The sequence below is a fragment of the Podarcis erhardii genome (assembly GCF_964252035.2).
Source record: "Podarcis erhardii genome assembly, chromosome: 9".
Taxonomy (NCBI): domain Eukaryota; kingdom Metazoa; phylum Chordata; class Lepidosauria; order Squamata; family Lacertidae; genus Podarcis; species Podarcis erhardii.
Genome location: NC_138512.1, coordinates 59,667,200 through 59,688,675, shown reverse-complemented (window position 1 = coordinate 59,688,675; position 21,476 = coordinate 59,667,200). Strand labels below are relative to the sequence as shown.

Genomic DNA, 21,476 nt, shown 5'->3' with positions numbered 1-21,476 from the left:
CTCTGAAGGACTGGACATGCCTCCTGCCCAGGGAGGGACTGTTTAGGTGCTGTGTTGTGTTGCACAGGCTTTCCTACTTTCCCTCCAAAATTGTGCTTAGGAGCAGCAACAGGGGAATCAAACCTTTACCTGGAGTGATGCCCAAAGACTGGAAGAAACAGGGCCATTGCTGGCTGTGCCACAGGGACCGATAGACTGGGGTGATGTAGGGTGCTGTGTGTTGCATGCTGGTTGCGTGTTGCAATGCAGAGTTGTGCTCTGGAAACGTATCCTCATTGCTGTGAGTTAATTGGCTACATGGGCTGCAATGTTGGTGTTACTGGCATAGCCCGTGGTGGGCGGTTTGAAGAGTTTTCTGATTTACTGTGTTTTTTCCTCCCTTTCTGTTCTGTGCTGATAGAGAATATGTCAGCCACTTTGCCAGTTGTACACTGCTGACCCCTGCTGAATGCAACCAGCTCAGCAATTCTATGGGACAGCCTTCATCAACCTGGTGCACACCCGCTGTTTTGGACTACAATTCCCATCAGCTCCTAGCTGTAGTTCAAAACCCCTGTAGGGCTCCAGCTTGGCAAAGCCTGGCATAAAGGATTGCTGAGGCAGTTGCATTCAGCAATGATAGGTGTCGGATACGCCAAAGAACCGTGAGCTGATTTTGTATTTCCTGGATGCCTTTGGCTGCTCCTCAGGCTAAGGAATAAGTAAAGAAATGGGAAGACAAATTAAAGCAATCGGAAACAGTGCCCTCCGGATCATTGAAAGTGAATTGAGTTTGGCCTTAAGGTTGCAAACAAAGCTGCCGAGATGCATTAAAACATTTGTCAGATGAAAACAGGTGATCTTGTTCAGTGAGGGCCAGCTCAAGTAGAACACTTGGTATTCATAGGATGTTGCCTAGAATGACTGCCACAAGCGCACGCACACACACAAAAATCCATGTCACATACATAAAAAGGCTTTGGTGGAGCCTTGAGATGCCGCTCCAAAGTTGCTGATACTTCTAAACTGCATGACAGCTGTGCAGTTGTAGTGAGGCTACTGGGTGGCCAGGACAGCTGCCAGGGCTTGAGTCAGGCAAAGGTCAGCAACAAAAACAACAAATCACCTCAGGCCAGTGAAGTTAAATCTCTAGTCAATGAAACAAACCATAGAACTCCGGCCTAGTGGTCTCAGCAAGGCTTCCAATGAGGTCTTGCCCCAATAAAGCTCTTGTGCAGACTGAAGGTCCTTCTCACCCCTCTCTAAGGCTCCTTCTCTCCAGGGTTTTCTCCATGCAGTCTCAAACTGCCTGTGCACAACTAATTTCTGTTCTGCTCTTTTCATTTCTGTGTGTTCCTGAAGATTCGGGGGGGGGGGGAGGGGAGGGAGCTGGTCACAGCCGGGAGAGGGGGGAACTCCCTGGATTCTTCACCTCACTTCTCTCCAGCCTCTGCTTCAGCCTCCAAATCTGAACTGCACTCTGCCACGGACTCTTCCTGCTCACTAAACCTGGTTGCCTCTCTTGCTGCTGACACCTCCTCCTCCCAGTCTGCTCCTTCTCTCTCTGAGCACTCATCACTGTCCCAGCACCAATCCCCTGGCTCTGAGCCTTCCTCCCCTGGGGGTTCCCTAGGGGGTTTCCTGACTAGTGCCTCCCACCACTCCTCTGCAGCCAGCCAGTCCATGACAACAGTTCAGCACAAAGAATTGTTGGTGGGTGCACACCTTCCATGGCCCTCAGAGATGAACCACATGGTGATTCCTCTTTTATTGAGATAGATAAATTTGCATTTAAATGGTTTTGGGGTTTTTAATTAAAAAAAAAGTTTTTAGTGTAAGTCGCCCAGAGAACATTAGTTTAAAATAGTTGCCATGAATAAATAAATATACATGGGTTTCAAAACTGCTTACCCTTGGCTGAATTATGCCCAAAACAAATAATATACCAGCATGATTTTTTTCTTTTCTTTTTTGCTGACTACAGTGAGAGCAAGATTGGCATACCAAGCCTGCAAGCAAACGAAATAAATACTCCCCTCACCTTCTCTGCAAAGTTAATGCAGAACAATGACTGCCTGTGTCAGAGGTATTCTGAAGTTGCCAGTGGAGCTAATGAACAAAAACATTGACTAAGTGTCCAAAACCTGCCAGTGCCCTGCACTCTGATGACTCTGGGAATTTTTTTAATGATCTACCGAGAAATGCCACACGAATAATACAACAGAATTATTCTTAAGCACAACACTGAGCACTTAACAAACTTCTAGTTCAGCATGTCCAAAGGCAAATACTCTTTTCCTGGGCATGGGTATCGTGGGGCATGAGTACTTCTGGGGAACCAAATCCTATGCCATGACTATGACTAAACTGCTTCTGGCACAACGGAACACCATGATGGAAACCAGAGCGCACGGAAACGCCGTTTACCTTCCCACCGGAGCGGTATCTATTTATCTACTTGCACTGGCATGCTTTTGAACTGCTAGGTTGGCAGGAGCTGGGACAGAGCAATGGGAGCTCTCCCCGCCACAGGGATTCAAACCACTGACCTTATGATCGGCAAGCCCAAGAGGCTCAGTGGTTTGGACGCAGCGCCACCTGTGTATCTTTGTAGTCCTGCCCTTTGCTGCTAATCTGCCATGCTGAGGGACTAAATGAGACTATCAGCTTGCAAATTTTTAAAATATATTTTTGCAGTGGAGAAGCATGAGGGGCTTGGGACAATTTATCATGTCCCTGTTGCCGAATCTCACACCTCTCAGCACTTCACAGCACCCAATGATGAATGGGTTGTTTACTACTTTCTGCTTTGGTCTCAAGGGAGACATGGGGTGGGATCCTGCCAGCATTTCTGGAAGTTTTTTTTCTTTTTTTTAAGGCAACATTTTCTTTAGTTTACAAGAAGAGGTTATGAGAAGATTAAAGGGTAGGCTTAAAGCCTGTTGCTGTCAATTCTTGTTAATTTACAGTGCAGACATTTTGCTTGCTTTCTGGATGATATCATTCCACATTCTTGTCCTTGCATCTAGTATTTAAGATTCAGCAGTGTGTTCATAAATTATCTGAAGTTAGGTGTGAATAGTGAAGTGGCTGAATTTTGCAGGTAAATGCAACACTTCCTTTGCTGCTGCTAATGAATGCCTGTTGTTGTTGCTGCAACAATTTGCAATTTTAATATTGCATGGTGTATTTCTGCTTCTTTTGTCAGCTACTTTGACTTTTCATCTGAACTGAAGAATGGGGTAAAAGTTTTAAAATGGGACATTTAATATGACATTGGTTCAATATTAAGTGGTTTAGAAAAGCAAACAAGCAAACACCAAATCATTCCTGTAAGAGCTCCAAAGGATTCTTTCCAAACTGGGAAGGTGCAGCTTAATCCCAGTATGCAAAGGCAGAGAGAAAAAGAGCTAAGCCCAGTGTTCAAGATATTTTTGGATTTAATCATTCAAAGAGATACATTTGTTTTGTTAAGTGAAAACAAAACTAATGTTGAATCAGGACTAAGCATCATTTTCGTTGCTACAAGCTATGCAAATAGGACATTTAAAGTTATAAATGGTTCCAACAAACTGAAATGTTATCCCCCCCTGCAGATACTTGATTATGCAACTTTATTACTTTTGCACTCTTTTTTTTTAAAAAAATGATGTTAATCTCATCACATTGATTCAGATTAGCGGGGGGGGGGGGGGCAGAATCTGTAGTTAGCCGACATCAAATATTCTGTTTGCTTAGGGTGAAAAAGAACCTAATAGATGTCATGTGGAGCTCGTAATAGTTTGATACATAAAGGCAAAAAAATGCTGTGATTATCCTACACTGCTGCAATTCCTATCAAATAATAAGATTAGGAAAAGCAAATATAACAGTGGTATTGGTTTGGCACTTCTACTTTCCAACATTCCTTTTTAACTCATTGCTTCACAGCTTGGAGGTTTTGCTTTTGTTTTGTTTTGTTTACCTTCTTCCTTGTATGAGGCATATGTAGTATCTACTATTACAGGGGGTGTGTGTATGTGGGGTGTGTGTGTGTGTCAGTCTGGATGATACCCATAGGTCCCTTCCAAATCTTTGATTCTGTGCATGTGAGGTTAGAAACTATGAGAAGAAACCAGCCCAACCAGTTCCTTTGTTAAGGTAATGGCCTTGGCTGGCCCGTTAAGTAGTGCCATGTAGATGCCCAAAGAGAGTGTCATGGAGACAAATAAGTGGGCTTTTCTCCACATCATCTCCTGGGTGCCAAGACATCCTAAGATGGGAAACAATAGGCCAAGAGAGAGGGAGAGAGAATTTGTGTGTTTTGACTGATGCAAGAAGCTGGGGACACAGAGGCATGTCTTGCTCTGTGCTGAACCCAAGAGGTGTAGCTTGGGGCTCCCAGGAAACCAAACGAGGAGGGCAAGAGCTCTTGGTGTGCTAATCCTGTGAGTCCCTCCATTTTACACTCAGGGTGTATGCAGTGCTTTTTTTCTGGGGGTGGTGGTGGTGCAGGGGTACGCATACCCCTAAACATTTTGTGAATCTAAATTTCAATATGAGTAGGAAAATGAGAGTACCCCTAAACATTTTTTTTAAAAAAGCACTGGTTGTATGTATGTGTAAATGAAACCTTATATCCTAAAGACACCACAGTCTCCATTGACCTTCACTGTAAGGAAGCCAAATCATGGGTAAGTGCAGACACCCCTGGAGTCTCTTGCACTCCACAGTATGTGGTCTAGTCTGTGTCATCATCAGCCATTACTTTGATGTCCAACCTTGATGCCACCCACCATCATGGGAAGATGCCTCAAAAGTGCTTAACGTCTTGTGAACGACAAGAACAACAACAAGAGCACAGCATTCTGAATACCCAAAGCAGACAAGCTAAAAGCGTTCAGGAACAAGCTAAAACTGCACTGATGGAGCCAGATGTCATGTCAACTCTGCAACTGCTTTTCCTTTGAGAAGCAACCTCAGCATGGGTTACTTGAAGTGGAGGGAGTGCTGAACCCTTTCCCTTGGTATCCTGACCTCCCCTGAACTTCTTTCCACCAGCATACTTCAGAATACTATGTGGAGAAAATGAGCTTGTGGGGGGGTGGATTTCAGGGGTAAAAACAAAAAAGCAGGTTGGTAAGGAAAAGATGAAGCACCCTTTGTCAGGAGCTTGTCCTACACTTGAGTAGGACCCTGGCAGAGACACATGCCTGACTGGCATGTTCCCTCCCTCCTGGGGATAGACAACAATCCTATGACTGCAGTAACGGAGCAGGAATTCTAACACCCTACTCCCTCAAAATTGCCCTCTGAAGGATGCTTTGCAAGGGAGAAAAACTACATACAGATCTTATTTTATTCAGCCCTGTTAAAGGGTTTTGTTTCAGCCCTTTTTCAGGCACTTATATCTGCTTTTGACTTTCATTACTAAAGCTGTGTACACACTATACCTTTGGAGCATATCATTTCCTTCAGAGCAGAGAATTCCAGGCACTGTGGTTTAAGAGCTACTGGGAATTGTTCTCTCTGTGAGGAGTAAACTACAGTGCTCATAGTCCAGAGGGAATGGCTTTCTGTCTCATGTTGCTGGAATCCAGTGTGACAAACCACAGAATAACTTTAAGGATGGGGAAAAGACAACTGCATAGGAAAAGGGAATAAAGTAAATCAACTTATAAATAAGGTTCAAGCTTCTTCCATGCACAGAAAAGTGTGGGATAGAATTTGATTCATTGTTGCCTAACTATAAAGATGAATGCAACCTCTGAAACTTTGACTGCACAAGAGCCTGTCAGAAATGGTTGAAGCAACAACCCTTCTGTTCCCCAATTAATCCTCGAGTTGTGCTTTTCACATCCGCATCTTCTTGCAAGTGTGCAGCCTTTTTAAGTTTCACTGAATTCTTCTTCTGGGGAAGATTGTGCTCTAGGAAAACAAAATAAATGACACCATCAATGGGGAGTTGGGTCGGTTGATTTCAGTTGGAGAAGGGCTGCTGGTTGGTGGGAAAGTCGCTTCTGCAAGTAAACATCTTTTGAAAACCAAAATAAGCATGAGGGGGATGTATTAAGAGTCTTAAGAATCCAAGTGCTTATTTTGGAAAGGACTAAATGCGAGGGTGTTCTACACAGACAGAATGTTCAAGCATGTCTCAGCAAACAGGAAGCTCTTCGTTCAGATCTCTGTGTACCCTGAGATGTGTACTCCTTATTCCAGGCCTAGGAAGCTTGTTTAGCCCAAAGTGCTTAAGAGCAAACTTAAGAACAAGCCTTGCCTGTCCAGGAAACTTCCATGCAACGTTAAAGCTCACAAGATACTTGTTACTCAGGCCCCAACCACCCTCGCTCCATGTTAATGTTTCCAGTGTACTGATGACCCTCATCTTGCAATATCACTCCTACAAGTATGCAGTTCTTCCCAGAGTTGCTTTCAGAACAGTGTAATTCCATCAGAAGGTGGAGGACCTTGAGCAGTGAAGACTGGGCCATTACAGCAAATGGAGCACTGCTCCACCAACCTCGGCCTTGATTCCTCCAAAACCACCTGTGCTTTCTTCATAGAATCATAGCATCAGAGAACTGTAGAGTTGGAAGGGACCCCAAGGTTAATCTAGTCCAACCCCCTGCAATGCAGGAATCTCAGCTAAAGCATCCAGGACAGATGGCCATCTATCCTCAGCTTAAAAACCTCTAATGAAGCAGAGTCCACAACCTCCCGAAGGAGACCATTACATTGTTGAACAGCTCTTACTGTCTGTCAGTCCTTACTTACAACCAATCCAGAGGCTGGTTCTGGCTGTGTGCTTCCTTCTCCTTAGGCTCAGCGTTGCTCTTGTTAATAGGAACAAAGCTAAAACTAGTTGGCTGTACCTGTCTTCACCAGCCATTAAGCACATTGCCTTCCACACCACCAGTCCCAATGGGACCCAAGTCGGTTTTAAGTGTCTGATTTCTTCCTCTGCCTGTAAGACAGAGTTGTTCCGCCTGGCCTCTGGCTTGGAAGCAACTTGATCCCCTCCCCCTCTTTCCTTTTTCCTTCTGTGATGGAACTCCTGTTTGGGGACTTCCCTGGCTTTTTTTGGCCCACGTAGGACCAGTCTGAATAGTTATCCTTGGTGAAGATTTGACATTTTCATCCCCCAAAAGTTTTTTATTTGAGTTTGTATTGAAATGAGGCTGCATTTTAATGTTGTATTTTAATCTTGTTTTTAAGTTGTATCTTAATCAACTGTTTTATATCTGATGTTAGCGTCCCTGAGCCCGGTCTTGGCTGGGGAGGGCGGGGTATAAATAAAATTTATTATTATTATTAGTGTAAGTATTGTTTGCAGAGTACAGGTTGGAAAGCACATTAGCTTCTGCGAAAACTGTGGTTGGCATATGTATATACAATTTTACTAAGCTTTCTCTGCTGCTACTCGGACAGAACTACATTAGCAGCTATTCTGCAAGTTCCAAAGCCACATCACAGAGTTTCTGAGAAATCCCCTCAATTTCCAAAGCAGTTTGTCATATAAGGCTCCCATCCTCAAGCCCCAAGACCACGGTGGATGCAGAACAAGTTGCATAATTTTTCCAGAGTCTAACAACACGTTGGAGAGGCGAATAAGTATCAATGTATGCTTAAGAAGCTTAACTTTGGCATAACCTGTGGTTTTGAAGTTTCCATTTTGTGCAAAAGAACATATGGCCACTCAGTCAAAATTTGCATTGTATGTTTTAATGAATGGGAGCTCACTCTGTACCTAGAAATACACCTTGTCAAACACAGGCTAGTTAGGTTTATTTCCGTCAATCTGAAGAATTCAGATCTCCCTCTATTTTAAGAATTGAATGGGGCATTTCTGAGATGCGGAATTTCTGCTCTCCTCTTTCCCACCTCCATGCTGCTTTTCAAAAAGGTGAAGCATATGTAAGAACAGTCAGCAGGACCAGGATAATGGCCCATCTAGTCCAGCATCCTGTTCTCACAGTGGCCAACCAGATGTCTATGGGAAACCAAGGAGCAGAACATGAGCACAAGAGAAGTCTCTCCTCCCATGATTTCCCAGGAACTGGAATTCGGAAGCATTGCTGCCTCCATATGTGGAGACACAGAATAGCCACCATGCCTTGTAGCTGTCAGTTTGCATTTCTTGGTGCAGAAAGTATTGATCTGATGTGTAGAGATCTTTCCTATTCTACTTAATTCTAGAGGGTTCTGAAAGCAGAAGGTTAATGATGTTTGGGTTATACTTCTAGAGAAGCTGAGTACAGTCATACCTCGTGTTGTGTTTGCTTCATGATACATTTTGTCAGGTTGCGTTCCACCGCAACCCGGAAGTACCGGAAAGGGTTACTTCTGGGTTTCACTGCTCACTCATGCGCAGACATGCAAAATGACATCATGCGCATGCGCAGACGCAGCGCACGCACAGATGCCGCTTGCATTCTGTTCATGTTGCGAACAGGACTCTGGAATGGATCCCGTTCGCAACCAGAGGTACCACTGTACAGCTGGTTTAAACTGGTTCTCTTATCTCTTCTGTCAAAATCATGCTGACTATAAAAGTACGGCCAGAAGGAGCCTGGGTTTCACTTTATCTCTTTTCCTTCTGGTGTGGTGTTCTGTACATAGTATGCTATAATGTTAAGGTTTAGACTTACTACAAGTTATTGTAAGTTTAAGTTAAGTACGCTGCAACTGGATTTCTTATGGACAGTGCCAATCCTGAATGTATTGGATTTGTGACCATTATGCTCATTTGCCTTCAGTAGCAGTAAAGCTCTGCTGGAAGAAATACAATTGCCTCTGATCTATTTTGGGGGAATCCTGGAACATGTTAAAGTTTTTACTCTGCTAACTATACATTGGAATCTACTCTAGATCAATATTGAGTAGAATTTCATGACAGTAGCCATTGATAGTCCTCTTCTCTATAAATTTGTCTAATCCTCTTTTAAAGCCACCCAATTTGGTGGCCATCACTGTCTCTGCAGGAGCAAATTCCATAATTCATCTGTCCTAAGTTCAGCTTCATTGAATTTCATAACACAATTTCTACTGTTATGAAAAAAACTTTTCTGCAACGCTACATCCCCCTCTACATTTTGGTGGCCTTTTCCTGAAGTGACAGGCCAGACACCTTAATTATTCTCGAGACTAAAGAAAAATGAAAACCCGAGATCTGAGAATTAAAAATATACCTTTATTTATAAGACAGACTTACATCTCCTTCCATAGGAACCAACACTTTAAGATCAATGCTAAGACCATAACAACAAGGCAATGCAAGAACCAAAAACATTTTGCAACTTCAAAACAATTCTGGCATCTGCATCAGTGCAACATCCACCCATACAAACGGCGGCCATTTAACACCAGAAGGTTAACAGCGGTTTTAAGTGCATCGTGAGTTTACAATGGTCCTAATAGCAACAAGACAGAAGTTCAGTAGCTGGTATAGAGAAATGGGCCAATTTTTATTCCAATGTCAGCTATTTAAAATTTAGTGTTCTGCAACTTATCAGGCAACAGAGACACCCCTTTCTCTGCAATACTCCCCGCCCAAGTCTATTAGTCTTTCTGAAATATATGCCATGTACATAGAAGTTTGCCCTCCCCGCCAATAATACCATTTGAAGGAAATCAGGAGTGTCACCTGTAGAAGCTTCCAAGATCACCCCTTTTTCATTGCATATTAGCAAAATGCTAAACTAGCACAGACGCAGAAACAAAAATTCCTCGGGCATTAGACAATGCTGCCTACTATTCCCACTACAACAGTCTTTTCTCAATATCTCTGTTTCTCAATATTTATGTATGGTAGGATCTGGTCCCTCATGAAGTGCTTTTTCCAAAGAAAGCCACGAATCCTGGTATGTTAACATGGCCCATCTGCACGAACAGTGCTTAAATCTCATCGCTGTGAGCTATAGGAGTTTAAAGCCAAGAGGCATTAAAGAAAGACATTCAGTGCAATACCTTTGCTTGACACAAGCAGCCAATTTGATTCAATGGGGGCTAAAAGAGTGGCAAACCTCACCCCCTCCACCCTCAATGTGATTACTGGGTTTCTGAAAGGACAGTAATGGGCAACTTAATAGCTGGAGCCCCAGCAAGAGACAAAAGCTGAAGGTTTGGCATGACCAAGATGATGAAAGACCTCCATCTTAGCACTTTCAAGGGAAATAAGCCTTTCATGGCCTTAAAATTAATAAGGAACATTTTCCTAATGCTGCTGAAGTAGGGGAACATCCTTGACAAAAGGATTATGGAGACTAGGAAACACACATATATGTTGCTCTTTGGGTCATAGATGGCTCATGTCTGGAGTATGCATGGGTGGCAAGTCAGCAAAAATAAAAAAGAAATCTTCAGCTGGCCTCTCTTGCCCCCATGGCCATGTAGATTTCCCCTTAGCTAAGCCAAAAAACTCTATGAGGGAAACAACAGTGAAAATCAGATTGGGTACTCCTTTTAAAAATATCCTGCTGAAAGAGAACCAAAGTGTTCCTCCCAATCTGTGATAAAGCAGCCTTCTGAACCCGTCAACTATGAATCGTTTGTGGGACCATAAAAGTCAACCGGCTGTGGTTTTCAGATGATCAAGCAGTCACCTGAAAACCAGCAATCGTTTTAGGCATCACCACCACTGAAGGGAAGCCCAAGAAGTGGTTGTATGAGGTGTTCTTTCACACCAAAAGTGGAAGGCAACTGTGTACTAGAGCAATAGCCCCCCCTCTTTTTTCAGAAATAGATGTGAGGTAGGTCAGGAGTATTGATGGACACCACCAGCACTTCTACGAGACTGAGAAAAAAATAAATGCAGCATTTAGTGCCAAAAGCCAGAATTCAAAATACACATTTCAATTGAAATATAGTGCAGTTGTTACTGACACTTTAGGGAAACAGTTTTAACACAAACACTTCCATCTCGAGGATCCCATAAGAACAGAACTACGGTATGCTAATTTTTGTTAGTCCCCCACAAAATACTAGCAGGATGAAACTGAAGCTACTGTTGCTTTGCCACCCAAGCTTTAACTTTTCATTCCAGGATGGGGAATCTGTAGCACATCAGTTGTTGTTGGATTCCAGTTTCCATCAGCCTCAACCAGCATGGCCAACGACCAGGGATGATGGGCGTTGTAGCCCAGGAACAGCTGAAGAACAGGTTCCCCACAAAGACTTTAGTTCCACCTCCTTCCAATATTTTCTACCTCTGTGTTTGGTGCTACAAACAACATTTGGAAGCATGGTTCCTATTAACACAGTAGTTGCTGAACTACAACTCCCATCAGCCCCAGCCAGCATGGCCAATGTGCAGGGATGGTGACCTTTGTAGTTCAGTAACACCTGGAGACCCAAAGGTTCCCAACTCCTGTATTTATGTCAAAAGGACACTGCCGGCTGTTTTTGTTCTTTGAAGGCTATAAAGGATAACTTCTCCTAGTTCTTCTTAAAGAAGCTGAATTTAGAGAACTTAGTTTTTTTCTTAAAAAAAAAAAAAGAAAGGAAGGTGGGAGTCAAGAATGCCAAATTGTTAACAGGGAACATTTAGTATAGCGGCTAGCAATAAGCAGCAATCATGTTGGCTATTGGGACTTTCTGGTGCTGATCAAGGAATGTTTCAAGTATTAATAGCTGTGTTCCTTCTCATTCTACCCAGTACCAAGTAGCTTTACTGAGGTTTAGCTAGCCTAAATAGAGGGCATCTGTGCAAAAGTCGCAATCTTCTTAAAAAAATTAAAAATAATATTTCTAAGGGTTTTAGGCTCAGTTATTTAAACTGTTAAAAACAGGTGTTTTTGTGTGTGTGTTTTTAGCATTCTTCAACAACTGTTTCAATCAAGGAATACAATTTTTTCTTAATCAGACGAAACCCAGGACTCAGGATCAGAGTACGTTTGATGCCGGAAGTGAAGCAAGCTCTGGGGAAGAAATCCCTGAAACTCGGCCATGAACAGCAGTCCTGTTTGAACACCAGCGTCAGTTCAAAAGTAGGAACGACAGTGGGGTCATAGACAATCTTATCCAGCTTTTTACACACATTTCCTGTTTCTAAGTTGACGTGAATGACACACCCCCTTAAGCCACAAGGCTCGGTGGAAGAGAGACGCAAGACATCTTGGGCTATCCTCCTGGTTAGCTTCTCAGGGACTAGAACCTTAGAGCAACGCAGTTTAGTCTGTTTTGATTTAGACAGGCAGCTCTCCAGCATTCTAACTAGACTCTGACATTTCTGTTCCTCAAACACCATCTCATTAAAGTTGGGTTCGGGCACTACATAATCCCAGTAGTCAAAATCTGTAAAGGATAGGAGAAGAGGAAAGAGATTCTCAGTTACCAGGCAAGAAGCCAGCCAGCCACCACCTGCAGTATCAAATAATTACAGCAAGCCAAGATTTCACATATTATATATAGTGTGTTTGTTGTCCCCCCAAGCTAATGTAAAATAGCAGCTAGGTCTACTGTATCTGCTGCCAACAAGCAACCCCACTTTGACTTCATGCAGAAATAAACAGTTTATCAAATTGCCTTTCCCTTGACAAAGTGGTTACAACAGAAGAGTCATGAAGTGCACTGCAATCAGGATATGGCCCTTTTGCCACTAACAAACATTTGATTATTTACTAAAAAGGAACAGAAGAAGATGTTAGTAGAAAAACACACAGAGATGACATACAAGACTCCTAAGCAAGTGACCCAATCATGCTTTTCTTAATAGATTACATTTGGGCAGGCTGTCAGAAGCTGAGCCAAATTGCTTCTCCCTCTCTCTCTCTCTCTCTCTCTCTCTCTCTCTCTCTCTCTCACACACACACACACACACAGCAACTTGTTTACCTCTCTAAATTAAACGTTGGATGAAAGTTAGGTACAGTTTTCACCACATCTTTTTATGTGGCAAAGAGAATAGCAAGCAAAACTGTAAGGCTGCAATCAATTTGAATTAATATTTTGCTGAGTCCAGTTGGATGAAAAGTTATTTCTCACCTATAGGAATGCTTCAGTTTTGCTGAAAGGTATATGTCTATACATTGCTAATATTTATGTGCAAATTTAGGGATGCAAGCTTCAGTTGCTCTATCCGGTCACTAAGCTGGTGAGGAGGAGGTTTAGTTTTCATCAGTAAACATGCTTGTTTTTCTTGGGGCTATTTTGATTGTGGCAGGATAGTTTTAAAAAGGGATGGAACTTTTAGAAATATTTCAGGTAGTGTTGCAAGAAAGGGCTGAGTGGTAGCTCTTTTACTTCCAATAAGTGCTTAGCCTGCAGATGTCAAATATAACACAGATACTAATCATCTGGAAACTATTGAATTAGTTTGATAGCTCTGCTAAAATCACAACCATTTATTTAGTCCTTATTCATTTTGACTTTCATATTAGGATGCATACTGATAAAGATAGTGCTTAGAAAATGAATTTCATGGCATTATTATTTTGGTAAGCAATAACTTCTCCAGTCCTTGGGTTAAAGGTTCTCTGCAAAATTTTGTGTAGCTTTCTTTTGGTAGAACACATTCAAGGACCAGCCCTAAAAAAATCAAAGTTGATACCCAGCTGGTGTAAAAAAAAAAGGGGGGGGTATGATTTTTCACCATAGTTGGTGAACACAGCCATGTTGCTGGTTTGCAAATGTCACCTATTGGTTGTGGTTAGTGTTCAGAACAGTTTATATGGTGAACTCTCCTGGATCGGTCCAATGGTCCATGTAGTACAGCATCATGTCTCCTACAGTGGACAACCAGATGCTTTGGGAAGTCTACAAACAAGCTGGTTGGATCAGGGGAATGCTGTGGTCATAGTGTATCTTGAATTCAGTAAGGCTTTTGACAAAGGCTTTTGCAAATTCTTGCAAAGAAGCTGGTAAAATGTGGGATGAGTAAGGTGGATTTGTAGCTGGTTGCTTGACCAAAGTGCTCACTAATGGTTCCTCATCATTCTGGAAAAAGAGGCAAGTGGGGTACCTCATGGTTCTGTCCTGGGCCTGTTGTTGTTCAAAGTCTTTATAAATGACTTGGATGAAGAAAATGAGGGGATGCTCATCAAATGTGCAGGTGCCAAAGTGCCACAGAAGACAGAACTGGCATTAAAGATGACCTTAACAGATTGAAGACTTGGGCCCCAACTTTCAACAGGGAGAAATATAAGGTTCTGTACTTATGCAGGAAGAACCAGATGTACAAATATAAGATGTAGGACACCAGGCTTACCAGTAGTACATGTGAGAAGGATTGAGGGATCTTAGTAGACCACAAGCTTAACATGAGTCAACAGTGTGATGCAGCAGCAAAAAGGGCAATGCTGTTCTAGGCTGCATCAACAGAAGCATGGTGTCCCAATCAAGGAAAGTAATAGTACCACTTTATACTGTCTTGGTCAGACCACACCTGGAGTACTGTGTCTAGTTCTAGTTTAAGAAGGATATTGACAAGCTGGAATGTGCATAGAGGAGGGCATCAAGGTCTGGACACCAAGAATGGTTGAAGGAGCTGGGTATGTTTAGCCTGTAGAAGAAGAGACTGAAAGGAGATAGGATAGTCATCTTCAAACATCTCAAAGATTGTCACATGGAAGATGGAGCAAGCTTGTTTTCTCCTGCTCTGGAGGGTAGGACCTAAACCAATGAATTCAAATTTCAAGAAAAGAGATTCTGACTAAACATCAGGCAGAAGCTTCTGATGGTAAGAGCTCTTTGACAGTGGAACAGACTCCTTAGAAACCTCTCCTTCCTTGGAGGTTTTTAAGCAGAGGTTTAAAAACTGTCTTTAGTTTAGATTCCTGCATTGCAGAGGATTGGACTAAATGATCCTCAGGGTCCCTTTCAGCTCTACAATTTTATGATTCTAAGCAGTACATGAGCACAATGAGTCACTAGTATTGCTCCTCAGCCAGTGACTATTATTCAGGGGATATAACCATCATTGTAGTAATCACAGATAGCCTTATTCTCCATGAATTTATCAAATTCCATTTCACAGCCATCTTGTGCTAGCAAATTCCATTGTGTAACCATGCCCTGGGGGGCGGGGGGAGAGAAGTACTTCTTGTCTGTTTCAGATTCATGAGATGACCAGAAGTTCTAGCATTAAGAGAGAAAAATCACTAAAGGCATTGAAAGCAACCTATTGAAACAAAATTAACAAGTCCATCAGTCCTTTGTGGATACTATTTTTCTTCAAAGTTGTCACAAGGCTATAGCTAAGTGGTAGAGCATCTGTTTTGCATACAGAAGGCCACAGGTTTGAGCCCCAGCAACTCCAGATAGGGAATCTCCAGTCAGTGTTGATAATACTGAACTAGCTGGACCAATGACCTCAGTATAAGGAAGCTTCCCATGTTCCTATCAGGAAAACAGTATGCTTTTCCCATGAAAATGTGATTTGTCTCCAACTACTTTGTTTGGCGTGATAATTTGGGCACAGCACACATAGCATAGCGAAAAGTTGCTAAGAGTGTTGCGCAATGTTTTGCAAAGGCCTAACAATAGTACACTGTTCAGTTCTTGCAGGCTAAATGGGGGGGGGGATTTGCTGCTTAACATGCAGTTGAATGACCAAACATCAGGGCTTTAGGAAGAGCTTCAGGGCTTTAGGAAGAGTCTGAGATCCATTCCACACATGCTACAGACATTTTGCATAATTTTCCATGACGCATCCACAAACAATTTTAATTCGGTGTGAATCTCATCATCATTTTGATCTTTCTGGAAGTTGAAATTGGGGGGGGGGAGTGTTTTATCCTCCAGCTGTTCACACTAGCTGACACCAAGTTCAATTTTAGGGTCGTTCATAAACCAACAAACTGCATGAATTATTATTATTATTATTATTATTGCAGAAGACTTGTAGCCTAAGCACCTCTCTGTCTATACATTGTTATGGCAACAACATGCAAGCCCAAAAGCACAATTACAGATCTAATGGAACCTGGATTGCATTCAGTTAGTAAGTGTGGCATTAACCACCAGCATCTGAACCCACTCACCAGTCACGGGTGCTGGCTGAAAGCGTTGCTGTATCAGTTCAGAGATACATGCAGAATTTTTAATGTTTAAGCTGCTGGATGCCACCATTCTGAAGAACAGTTGTCCTTGCCACCAAGAGGCGGGCTTACCTCTCTGGGTTAACTGAAGAAAAAAAAAAAGCAAATATAGTTTATTGACAGGCCGTTAGACAATAAAAAGATAGTAGCACACAATTCTCAAAACTGGAAAAGCTGCAGCAGGAGAAATTTGATATGCATCAGACCACAAGGTTTTGAAGAAAACAATCTATGTGTTATTTATAATCCATTAGCAGTTTAGCAGTTTAAAGTCTGGGGGATGGGGGGGAAGAGAGTGAAATCAAACACTTATTTTTTAAAGAAAACTAGAGAATTTATTTGTTGTTTTTTTTAAAAAAGGGGAGAGCAGTTCACAGGCAGATTGCAGAACAGTAAACACAATCCATTAATTCAGCCCCCAAGACAAACAGCTCCTCTTACCTGCTGAAAATGTCAAGTAAAGTGCACGGAAATTTTAATTTTCTAGAAAAGCAACTTCAGCTTTCATTGGAAATCAGTTTTTAAATAAAAAGTGTAAAAAAAAAGACAAAAGTAACACGACAACAACCCACCTAGGTATACAAAAAGTAATAAATAAGTGCAAACTTCCACCCGTTGTTCCACACCACCCACCCTTCCTCTCTCTCTCGTACTACGAGAGCGACTTATATATACAGATATCTATATATATATCTCTGCTACCCGCGCCCAATGCTCCACCTCCTCCGCAGGTCTTTGGGGGCAGCGGCAAACTTTGCAGGCGAATCTCTCTCGCCATTGGCGGCTGCGCGAAGGTGAGTTGCGCGTCGGGGGAAGAGGAGCAAACAGCCTCTTAACTCAGTTCACGCATGTGAAAGAAGAGATGCGGAGCAGCGGCGGGGGGGGGGGGGAGGCGAGCTGATCACTGGTTTGGTCAGATTGAATGTCAGAAAGACTTGGGAGAGAGGAAAACATCGGTCACCTGACCTCTCTCTCTGTCTCTCTCACACACATCCCTCCTTCTCTGTCAATGTTTGACTCACAGCAGTGTTTTGATCCGCTTCTCCCCTTGCTTTTTTCTGCTCACCTGGTTGCGCACGTGTGCGTGTGAATGGGTGACGTGATAGGAGCAAGTGGCCGTTTCCCCTTCCTCTCCTCCCTCCCCCCGCTCCCGAAGGCCCACTTGTTTATTAGTTTATTGATGGCTACATTTAAAGCCCACCAAATCGCTCATAGGGGCACACGTGGTTTTCACACCCAGCCCCCACAATCCCCTCCTAATCCTCATCACAACCCAGTGAGGTAGTTCAGGCTGAGAGCTGGTGACTGCCCCCCACCCCCCCAGTGAGCTTCGTGGCCAAATGGGGATTTGAACCCAGGTCCTAGCCTGGCACACTAACTCAGGGGTAAAGACACATTTCCTTCTGGCCAATGGGATAGCTCAGTCAGAAGCGCGTGCGACTCTTAATCTCAGGGACATAGGTGCAAGCAACAGGGTTCCTTCCTTCCCTCCTTTTTTGAAATAATTTTTATTTGGTTTTACAAGTAAAAACTTATAACAATACAAAATACATATCCCTATTTAGAGATTCCTCCAAATCTCTGGACTTCCCACCTTCCCCTCTATGGGTCCTATTGTCAACCTTTTCAATTGCATATTATTCTGTAATCCATATTTTATATTACTCCATTTTGTCCACAGTATTTGCTATGTTACAAAGTATTATTGCAATCCTGCTAATGTTTTCATCTGCTTACAGTGGTCTCCCAGATAGGTTATGATATCTTTCCCCTCATTTTTTATTAAAGTTTTGGTCTTCTTAGTTCCTGAGCTTTCCAGTCAGTTTTGCCATTTCGGCATGTTCCAACAGCTTAGTTTGCCATTCCTCTCTGGTAGGGACTTTGTCTTCTTTCCACCTCTGGGCTAATAACATCCGTGCGGCTGTCGTTGCGTACGGTACATAAAAAGTCTTTTCTGCTCCTTTGGAACATTGGTACTTACAATTCCTAATAGAAAAGCTTCTGTTTTTTTAAAAGAAAAGTTATTTTAAACATTTTTTTCAATTCATTATATATCATTTCCCAGAATGCTTTTATTACCTTACATGTCCACCACATATGTTAAAAAGGTGCCTTCTTTTTCTTTATCTTTCCAGCAGGTATTTGTACTTGAAACAGGGTTCCTTTCAACTCTATGATTCTAACATGACATTTTCCATCTTGCAACTCTATTTTGATTGCAATCTGCAAAATATGTGTGCACAATGGTATCCGGAACCCGCCTGCTCTGAGGAGACAGAATTATGCACAGGAGTGATATAATAAGGAAAAATGCAGTATTTAAATGCTACAGGCTTTACTAAAAAAGCGACTGGGACTTAATGAACAGAGGAGGTTGCCAGTGTTACAAAGGCACTGCTCCTAACGCACAATCTGTTACCACTCTTGCTCAGGGACAGAGGACATGTGTGCCCAACATGTGTCTGGACCTATTTCTGTGATCAGGGAGTAAGCAAGCTCACCAGGAGAAGCAGATAAGTTGCAAGGAGGGATTTAGTTTGGTGCCAGGGGAATCTCTTGCCCCCTGAACATCAGGCTGTTATCCTGCTCGTTGAGATGGCTAAGAAAACCAGCATCTTAGCCAAATTAACAGGAGCTTGCACGAGTGTTTTAGGACTTTGCATCTTGGGGGAGTGTCCCTATAAGGCAGGGAATTTGTAGATGTTGTCAGACCCCCCAACTGCTATCAACCCCATCCAGCATGATCAATGATCAGGGACAATGGGAGTGGCAGACTAGCATCTTCTGAAACACCATAGTTTCCCTACTCCTTCTACAAGGAGAGCCAAGACTGGGTCTTTGAAGATCAATGGGTACTTAATGTGGGTCTTTCCTCCAGGATTCAAAGCAGAGGAGAGGAGGGGAAATTATTGGGAACGGGGCTAGAAAAGGAAGGGTTAAATCTCCTCTTCCTGTGCTCTGGGGTCCTGGTGAAAATCAGGGCCCTCTGTGCCTAATGATTTTATTTTTTAAAAGCCTCATGTGTTTCCAAGTGATGCACTTAGCATAAGGTATAGCCTGACCCACAGTCTTGGGATGCCACAATATTATTTTTGTGTGTGTTTGCTGTAATAGACTACCCTGAATACTCCTGGAAAAGTACTGCTGAACTTGAATTAAGGAAGGAAAATGAGGATGTATTTTCCTTCCATTCCATATGTCCTTCGGTTTAACACGTTCCTGGCCAGGCTCATATAGTTTTAACAGTTTGTATGTCAGGTAGAATTTTAACAGGTGAAGCTTCCACCCATAATCAGCACATTTACTGGGATGGCAATGCACTGATGCAGAAAGCTGCAATTCCCAAATAAGACTGCAAGAAGCATCCTGCTGGATCAAGCCATAAACCCATCTAGTCCCATGTTCTGTTCTCACAGTGGCCATCCAGATGGCCATGGAAAGCTTGCAAGCAGAACCTGAGTACAAGGATGTTCTTCCTACTTGTGATTCCCAGCAACTGACCTTCAGGGGCATACTGCTTCCCACAGTGGAGGTAGTACATAGTCACCATTTGTCGTTATGGCAACAGAGCAACCTCTTTGGACATGTAACTGGCAGTACTTAACTGGCCAGCTAAGGCTATTACTATTGGAATTCTTGATCCATGATTGCAGTCATGGGATTTTTGTCTGTCACATGATGGTATATGTTTTGACTCCACAGAGTGGGAAGTGATGGAGACAGGATGTTTGTGTTACTGTGTTCCGTGAAGTGGGACTATTGTCCTTTGTTCTTTTTCTCTCTGCTGTCTGATGCTAGAGAGAGTGGGAGCCATGTTGCAGCGCTCCGTGTGTGTTTATATGTAAATAAAGTAGATTAGCCAAAATGCTGAGTTGCTGGGATTCTGTTACACAACTGCGCAAATTCTGTGGATCCCTAAGTGCGCTGGTTTCGGCTGGCATCGATCGCTATGATGTTCGGGCAGAAGAAAGCTTATGAAGCTCCCGAACGATTGACCAGGAAGGAGAGAACATGCCAGTCGGGCATGTGTCTCTGCCAGGGTCCTACTCGAGTGTAGGCTGAACTCCTGACAATTACATTGACAAAGGAAATGGTCTGACTGGTTCAGTGTCCTCTTCTAAGCTTTCTTGATACAGAACCACAGGCCTTAAGGGATCCACAAATGCTATCCACTCTGACACCCACAAACCTATAACAATACCTTTTCCAGCAGGTGTGAAAGAGGGCTATGTGATCCGGTGAACAGAGCACGACAAATTGTTCCTCCTCAAAATGGTGAAAGTGGGAGCAGGAGGGTCTGGGAGCAGGTGAGCTTGCTCAGAGCCCAGAAAATAATTGGGGGAGGAAAGAGGTCTATGCTAGAGTGCAATTATTATCAGGCAAGTGTCCAGATAGCTCCAATTAAACTCTGTGTTGGGGAGATCTCAAGGATCTGCCTCTCTGGGAGACTGCCCATCAAACCCACCATGTAGCTGAAAGGAAGAAGTGGTTATTGTTTTTAATTTTGTTTAAAAAGTTGAGGGGGAAATGTAAAAGAACAGGGCTTGGCATCTTATGTGATTTTCTGCCTTTAAAAGTAAAGCTCTGTTAAGTGGTCAGTTCAGCGGTTCATTAATTAAAACTTCTCTGCCAGTTTGATTGCTGCCTGGAACAGCTCCAAGACAGCCTAAGTGATTTGTTTGTGGCTCATTAGCCTGATGGATTAATGTTTGTCTGGCAACCACCTTTGCCCAACATTCTGCCATAGGAAGAAAAAAAGCAGTCGTCCCCCGAGGCAAGCTGCTGGCTGCATTAAGTTCAGTGGGGCTGGCACAGGACTCTGCCACTCACTCCAAATATACTGTGGAACAGCTTGGCTTGGGGGGAGATCACAAAGCTTCACGTGGGGAGTGCATGACATGGGATGGAAGACAAATGCACCTGTACCAGTTCCCCTGGAATTAACCCTGTAGGAAGTAAAAACAATATCTGGGCTCTTCTCTTTCAGTGAATGACATTTAAAGCCCTTCCAGATGTATGTTTTACTGTGTATTCGTGACAATTTACACTCATAATTGGCACAGTTATGTGATCCACTTTCAAAACTGCAAAAGTTTCAGGGCAGACATACCACTTTGTTTCCAATCAGTGCATGCCCTATCATATCCTGCTGAAATCCTGATATTTTTTCTACCACTAATGTTCCAGGGGTGTTAATTTTTTGGAGTGCGTGTGTGCGTGCAAGAACCAACCTCCAGATTACGATAATGCAGTTACAACTAAGGAAGCAAAATGATGTGTGGACACTCCAGTACAAATCCACTACAAATACTTCAGTAACATGGTGTAAGGGTTGCGCGCTCATCTTGCTCTATAGGCCGAGGGAGCCAGTCTTTGTCCACAGACAGCTTCCGGGTCATGTGGCCAGCATGACTAAGCCGCTTCTAGTGAACCAGAGCAGCGCATGGAAACGCCGTTTACCTTTCCACCAGAGTGGTGCCTATT

General features: G+C 43.0%; 1 protein-coding gene across 2 annotated transcripts; it reads right to left on the bottom strand.

The window, feature by feature from the left end:
* Positions 1 to 11,444: 11,444 nt before the first annotated feature.
* Positions 11,445 to 16,827, bottom strand: DDIT4L (DNA damage inducible transcript 4 like). 2 transcript variants are annotated; one of them, XM_081877400.1, is made up of 3 exons: positions 16,713 to 16,827; positions 15,936 to 16,077; positions 11,445 to 12,249 (listed from the first exon to the last, which is right to left on the bottom strand). In XM_081877400.1, the coding sequence occupies exons 2-3, from the start codon at positions 16,021 to 16,023 to the stop codon at positions 11,765 to 11,767; spliced, it is 573 nt and encodes a 190-aa protein (XP_081733526.1). In that variant the 5' UTR covers positions 16,024 to 16,077; positions 16,713 to 16,827; the 3' UTR covers positions 11,445 to 11,764. The 2 variants fall into 2 exon arrangements, with proteins under 2 accessions (XP_081733526.1, XP_081733525.1); XM_081877399.1 differs by lacking the exon at positions 16,713 to 16,827 and adding an exon at positions 16,434 to 16,654.
* Between the last annotated feature and the right edge of the window lie 4,649 nt (positions 16,828 to 21,476).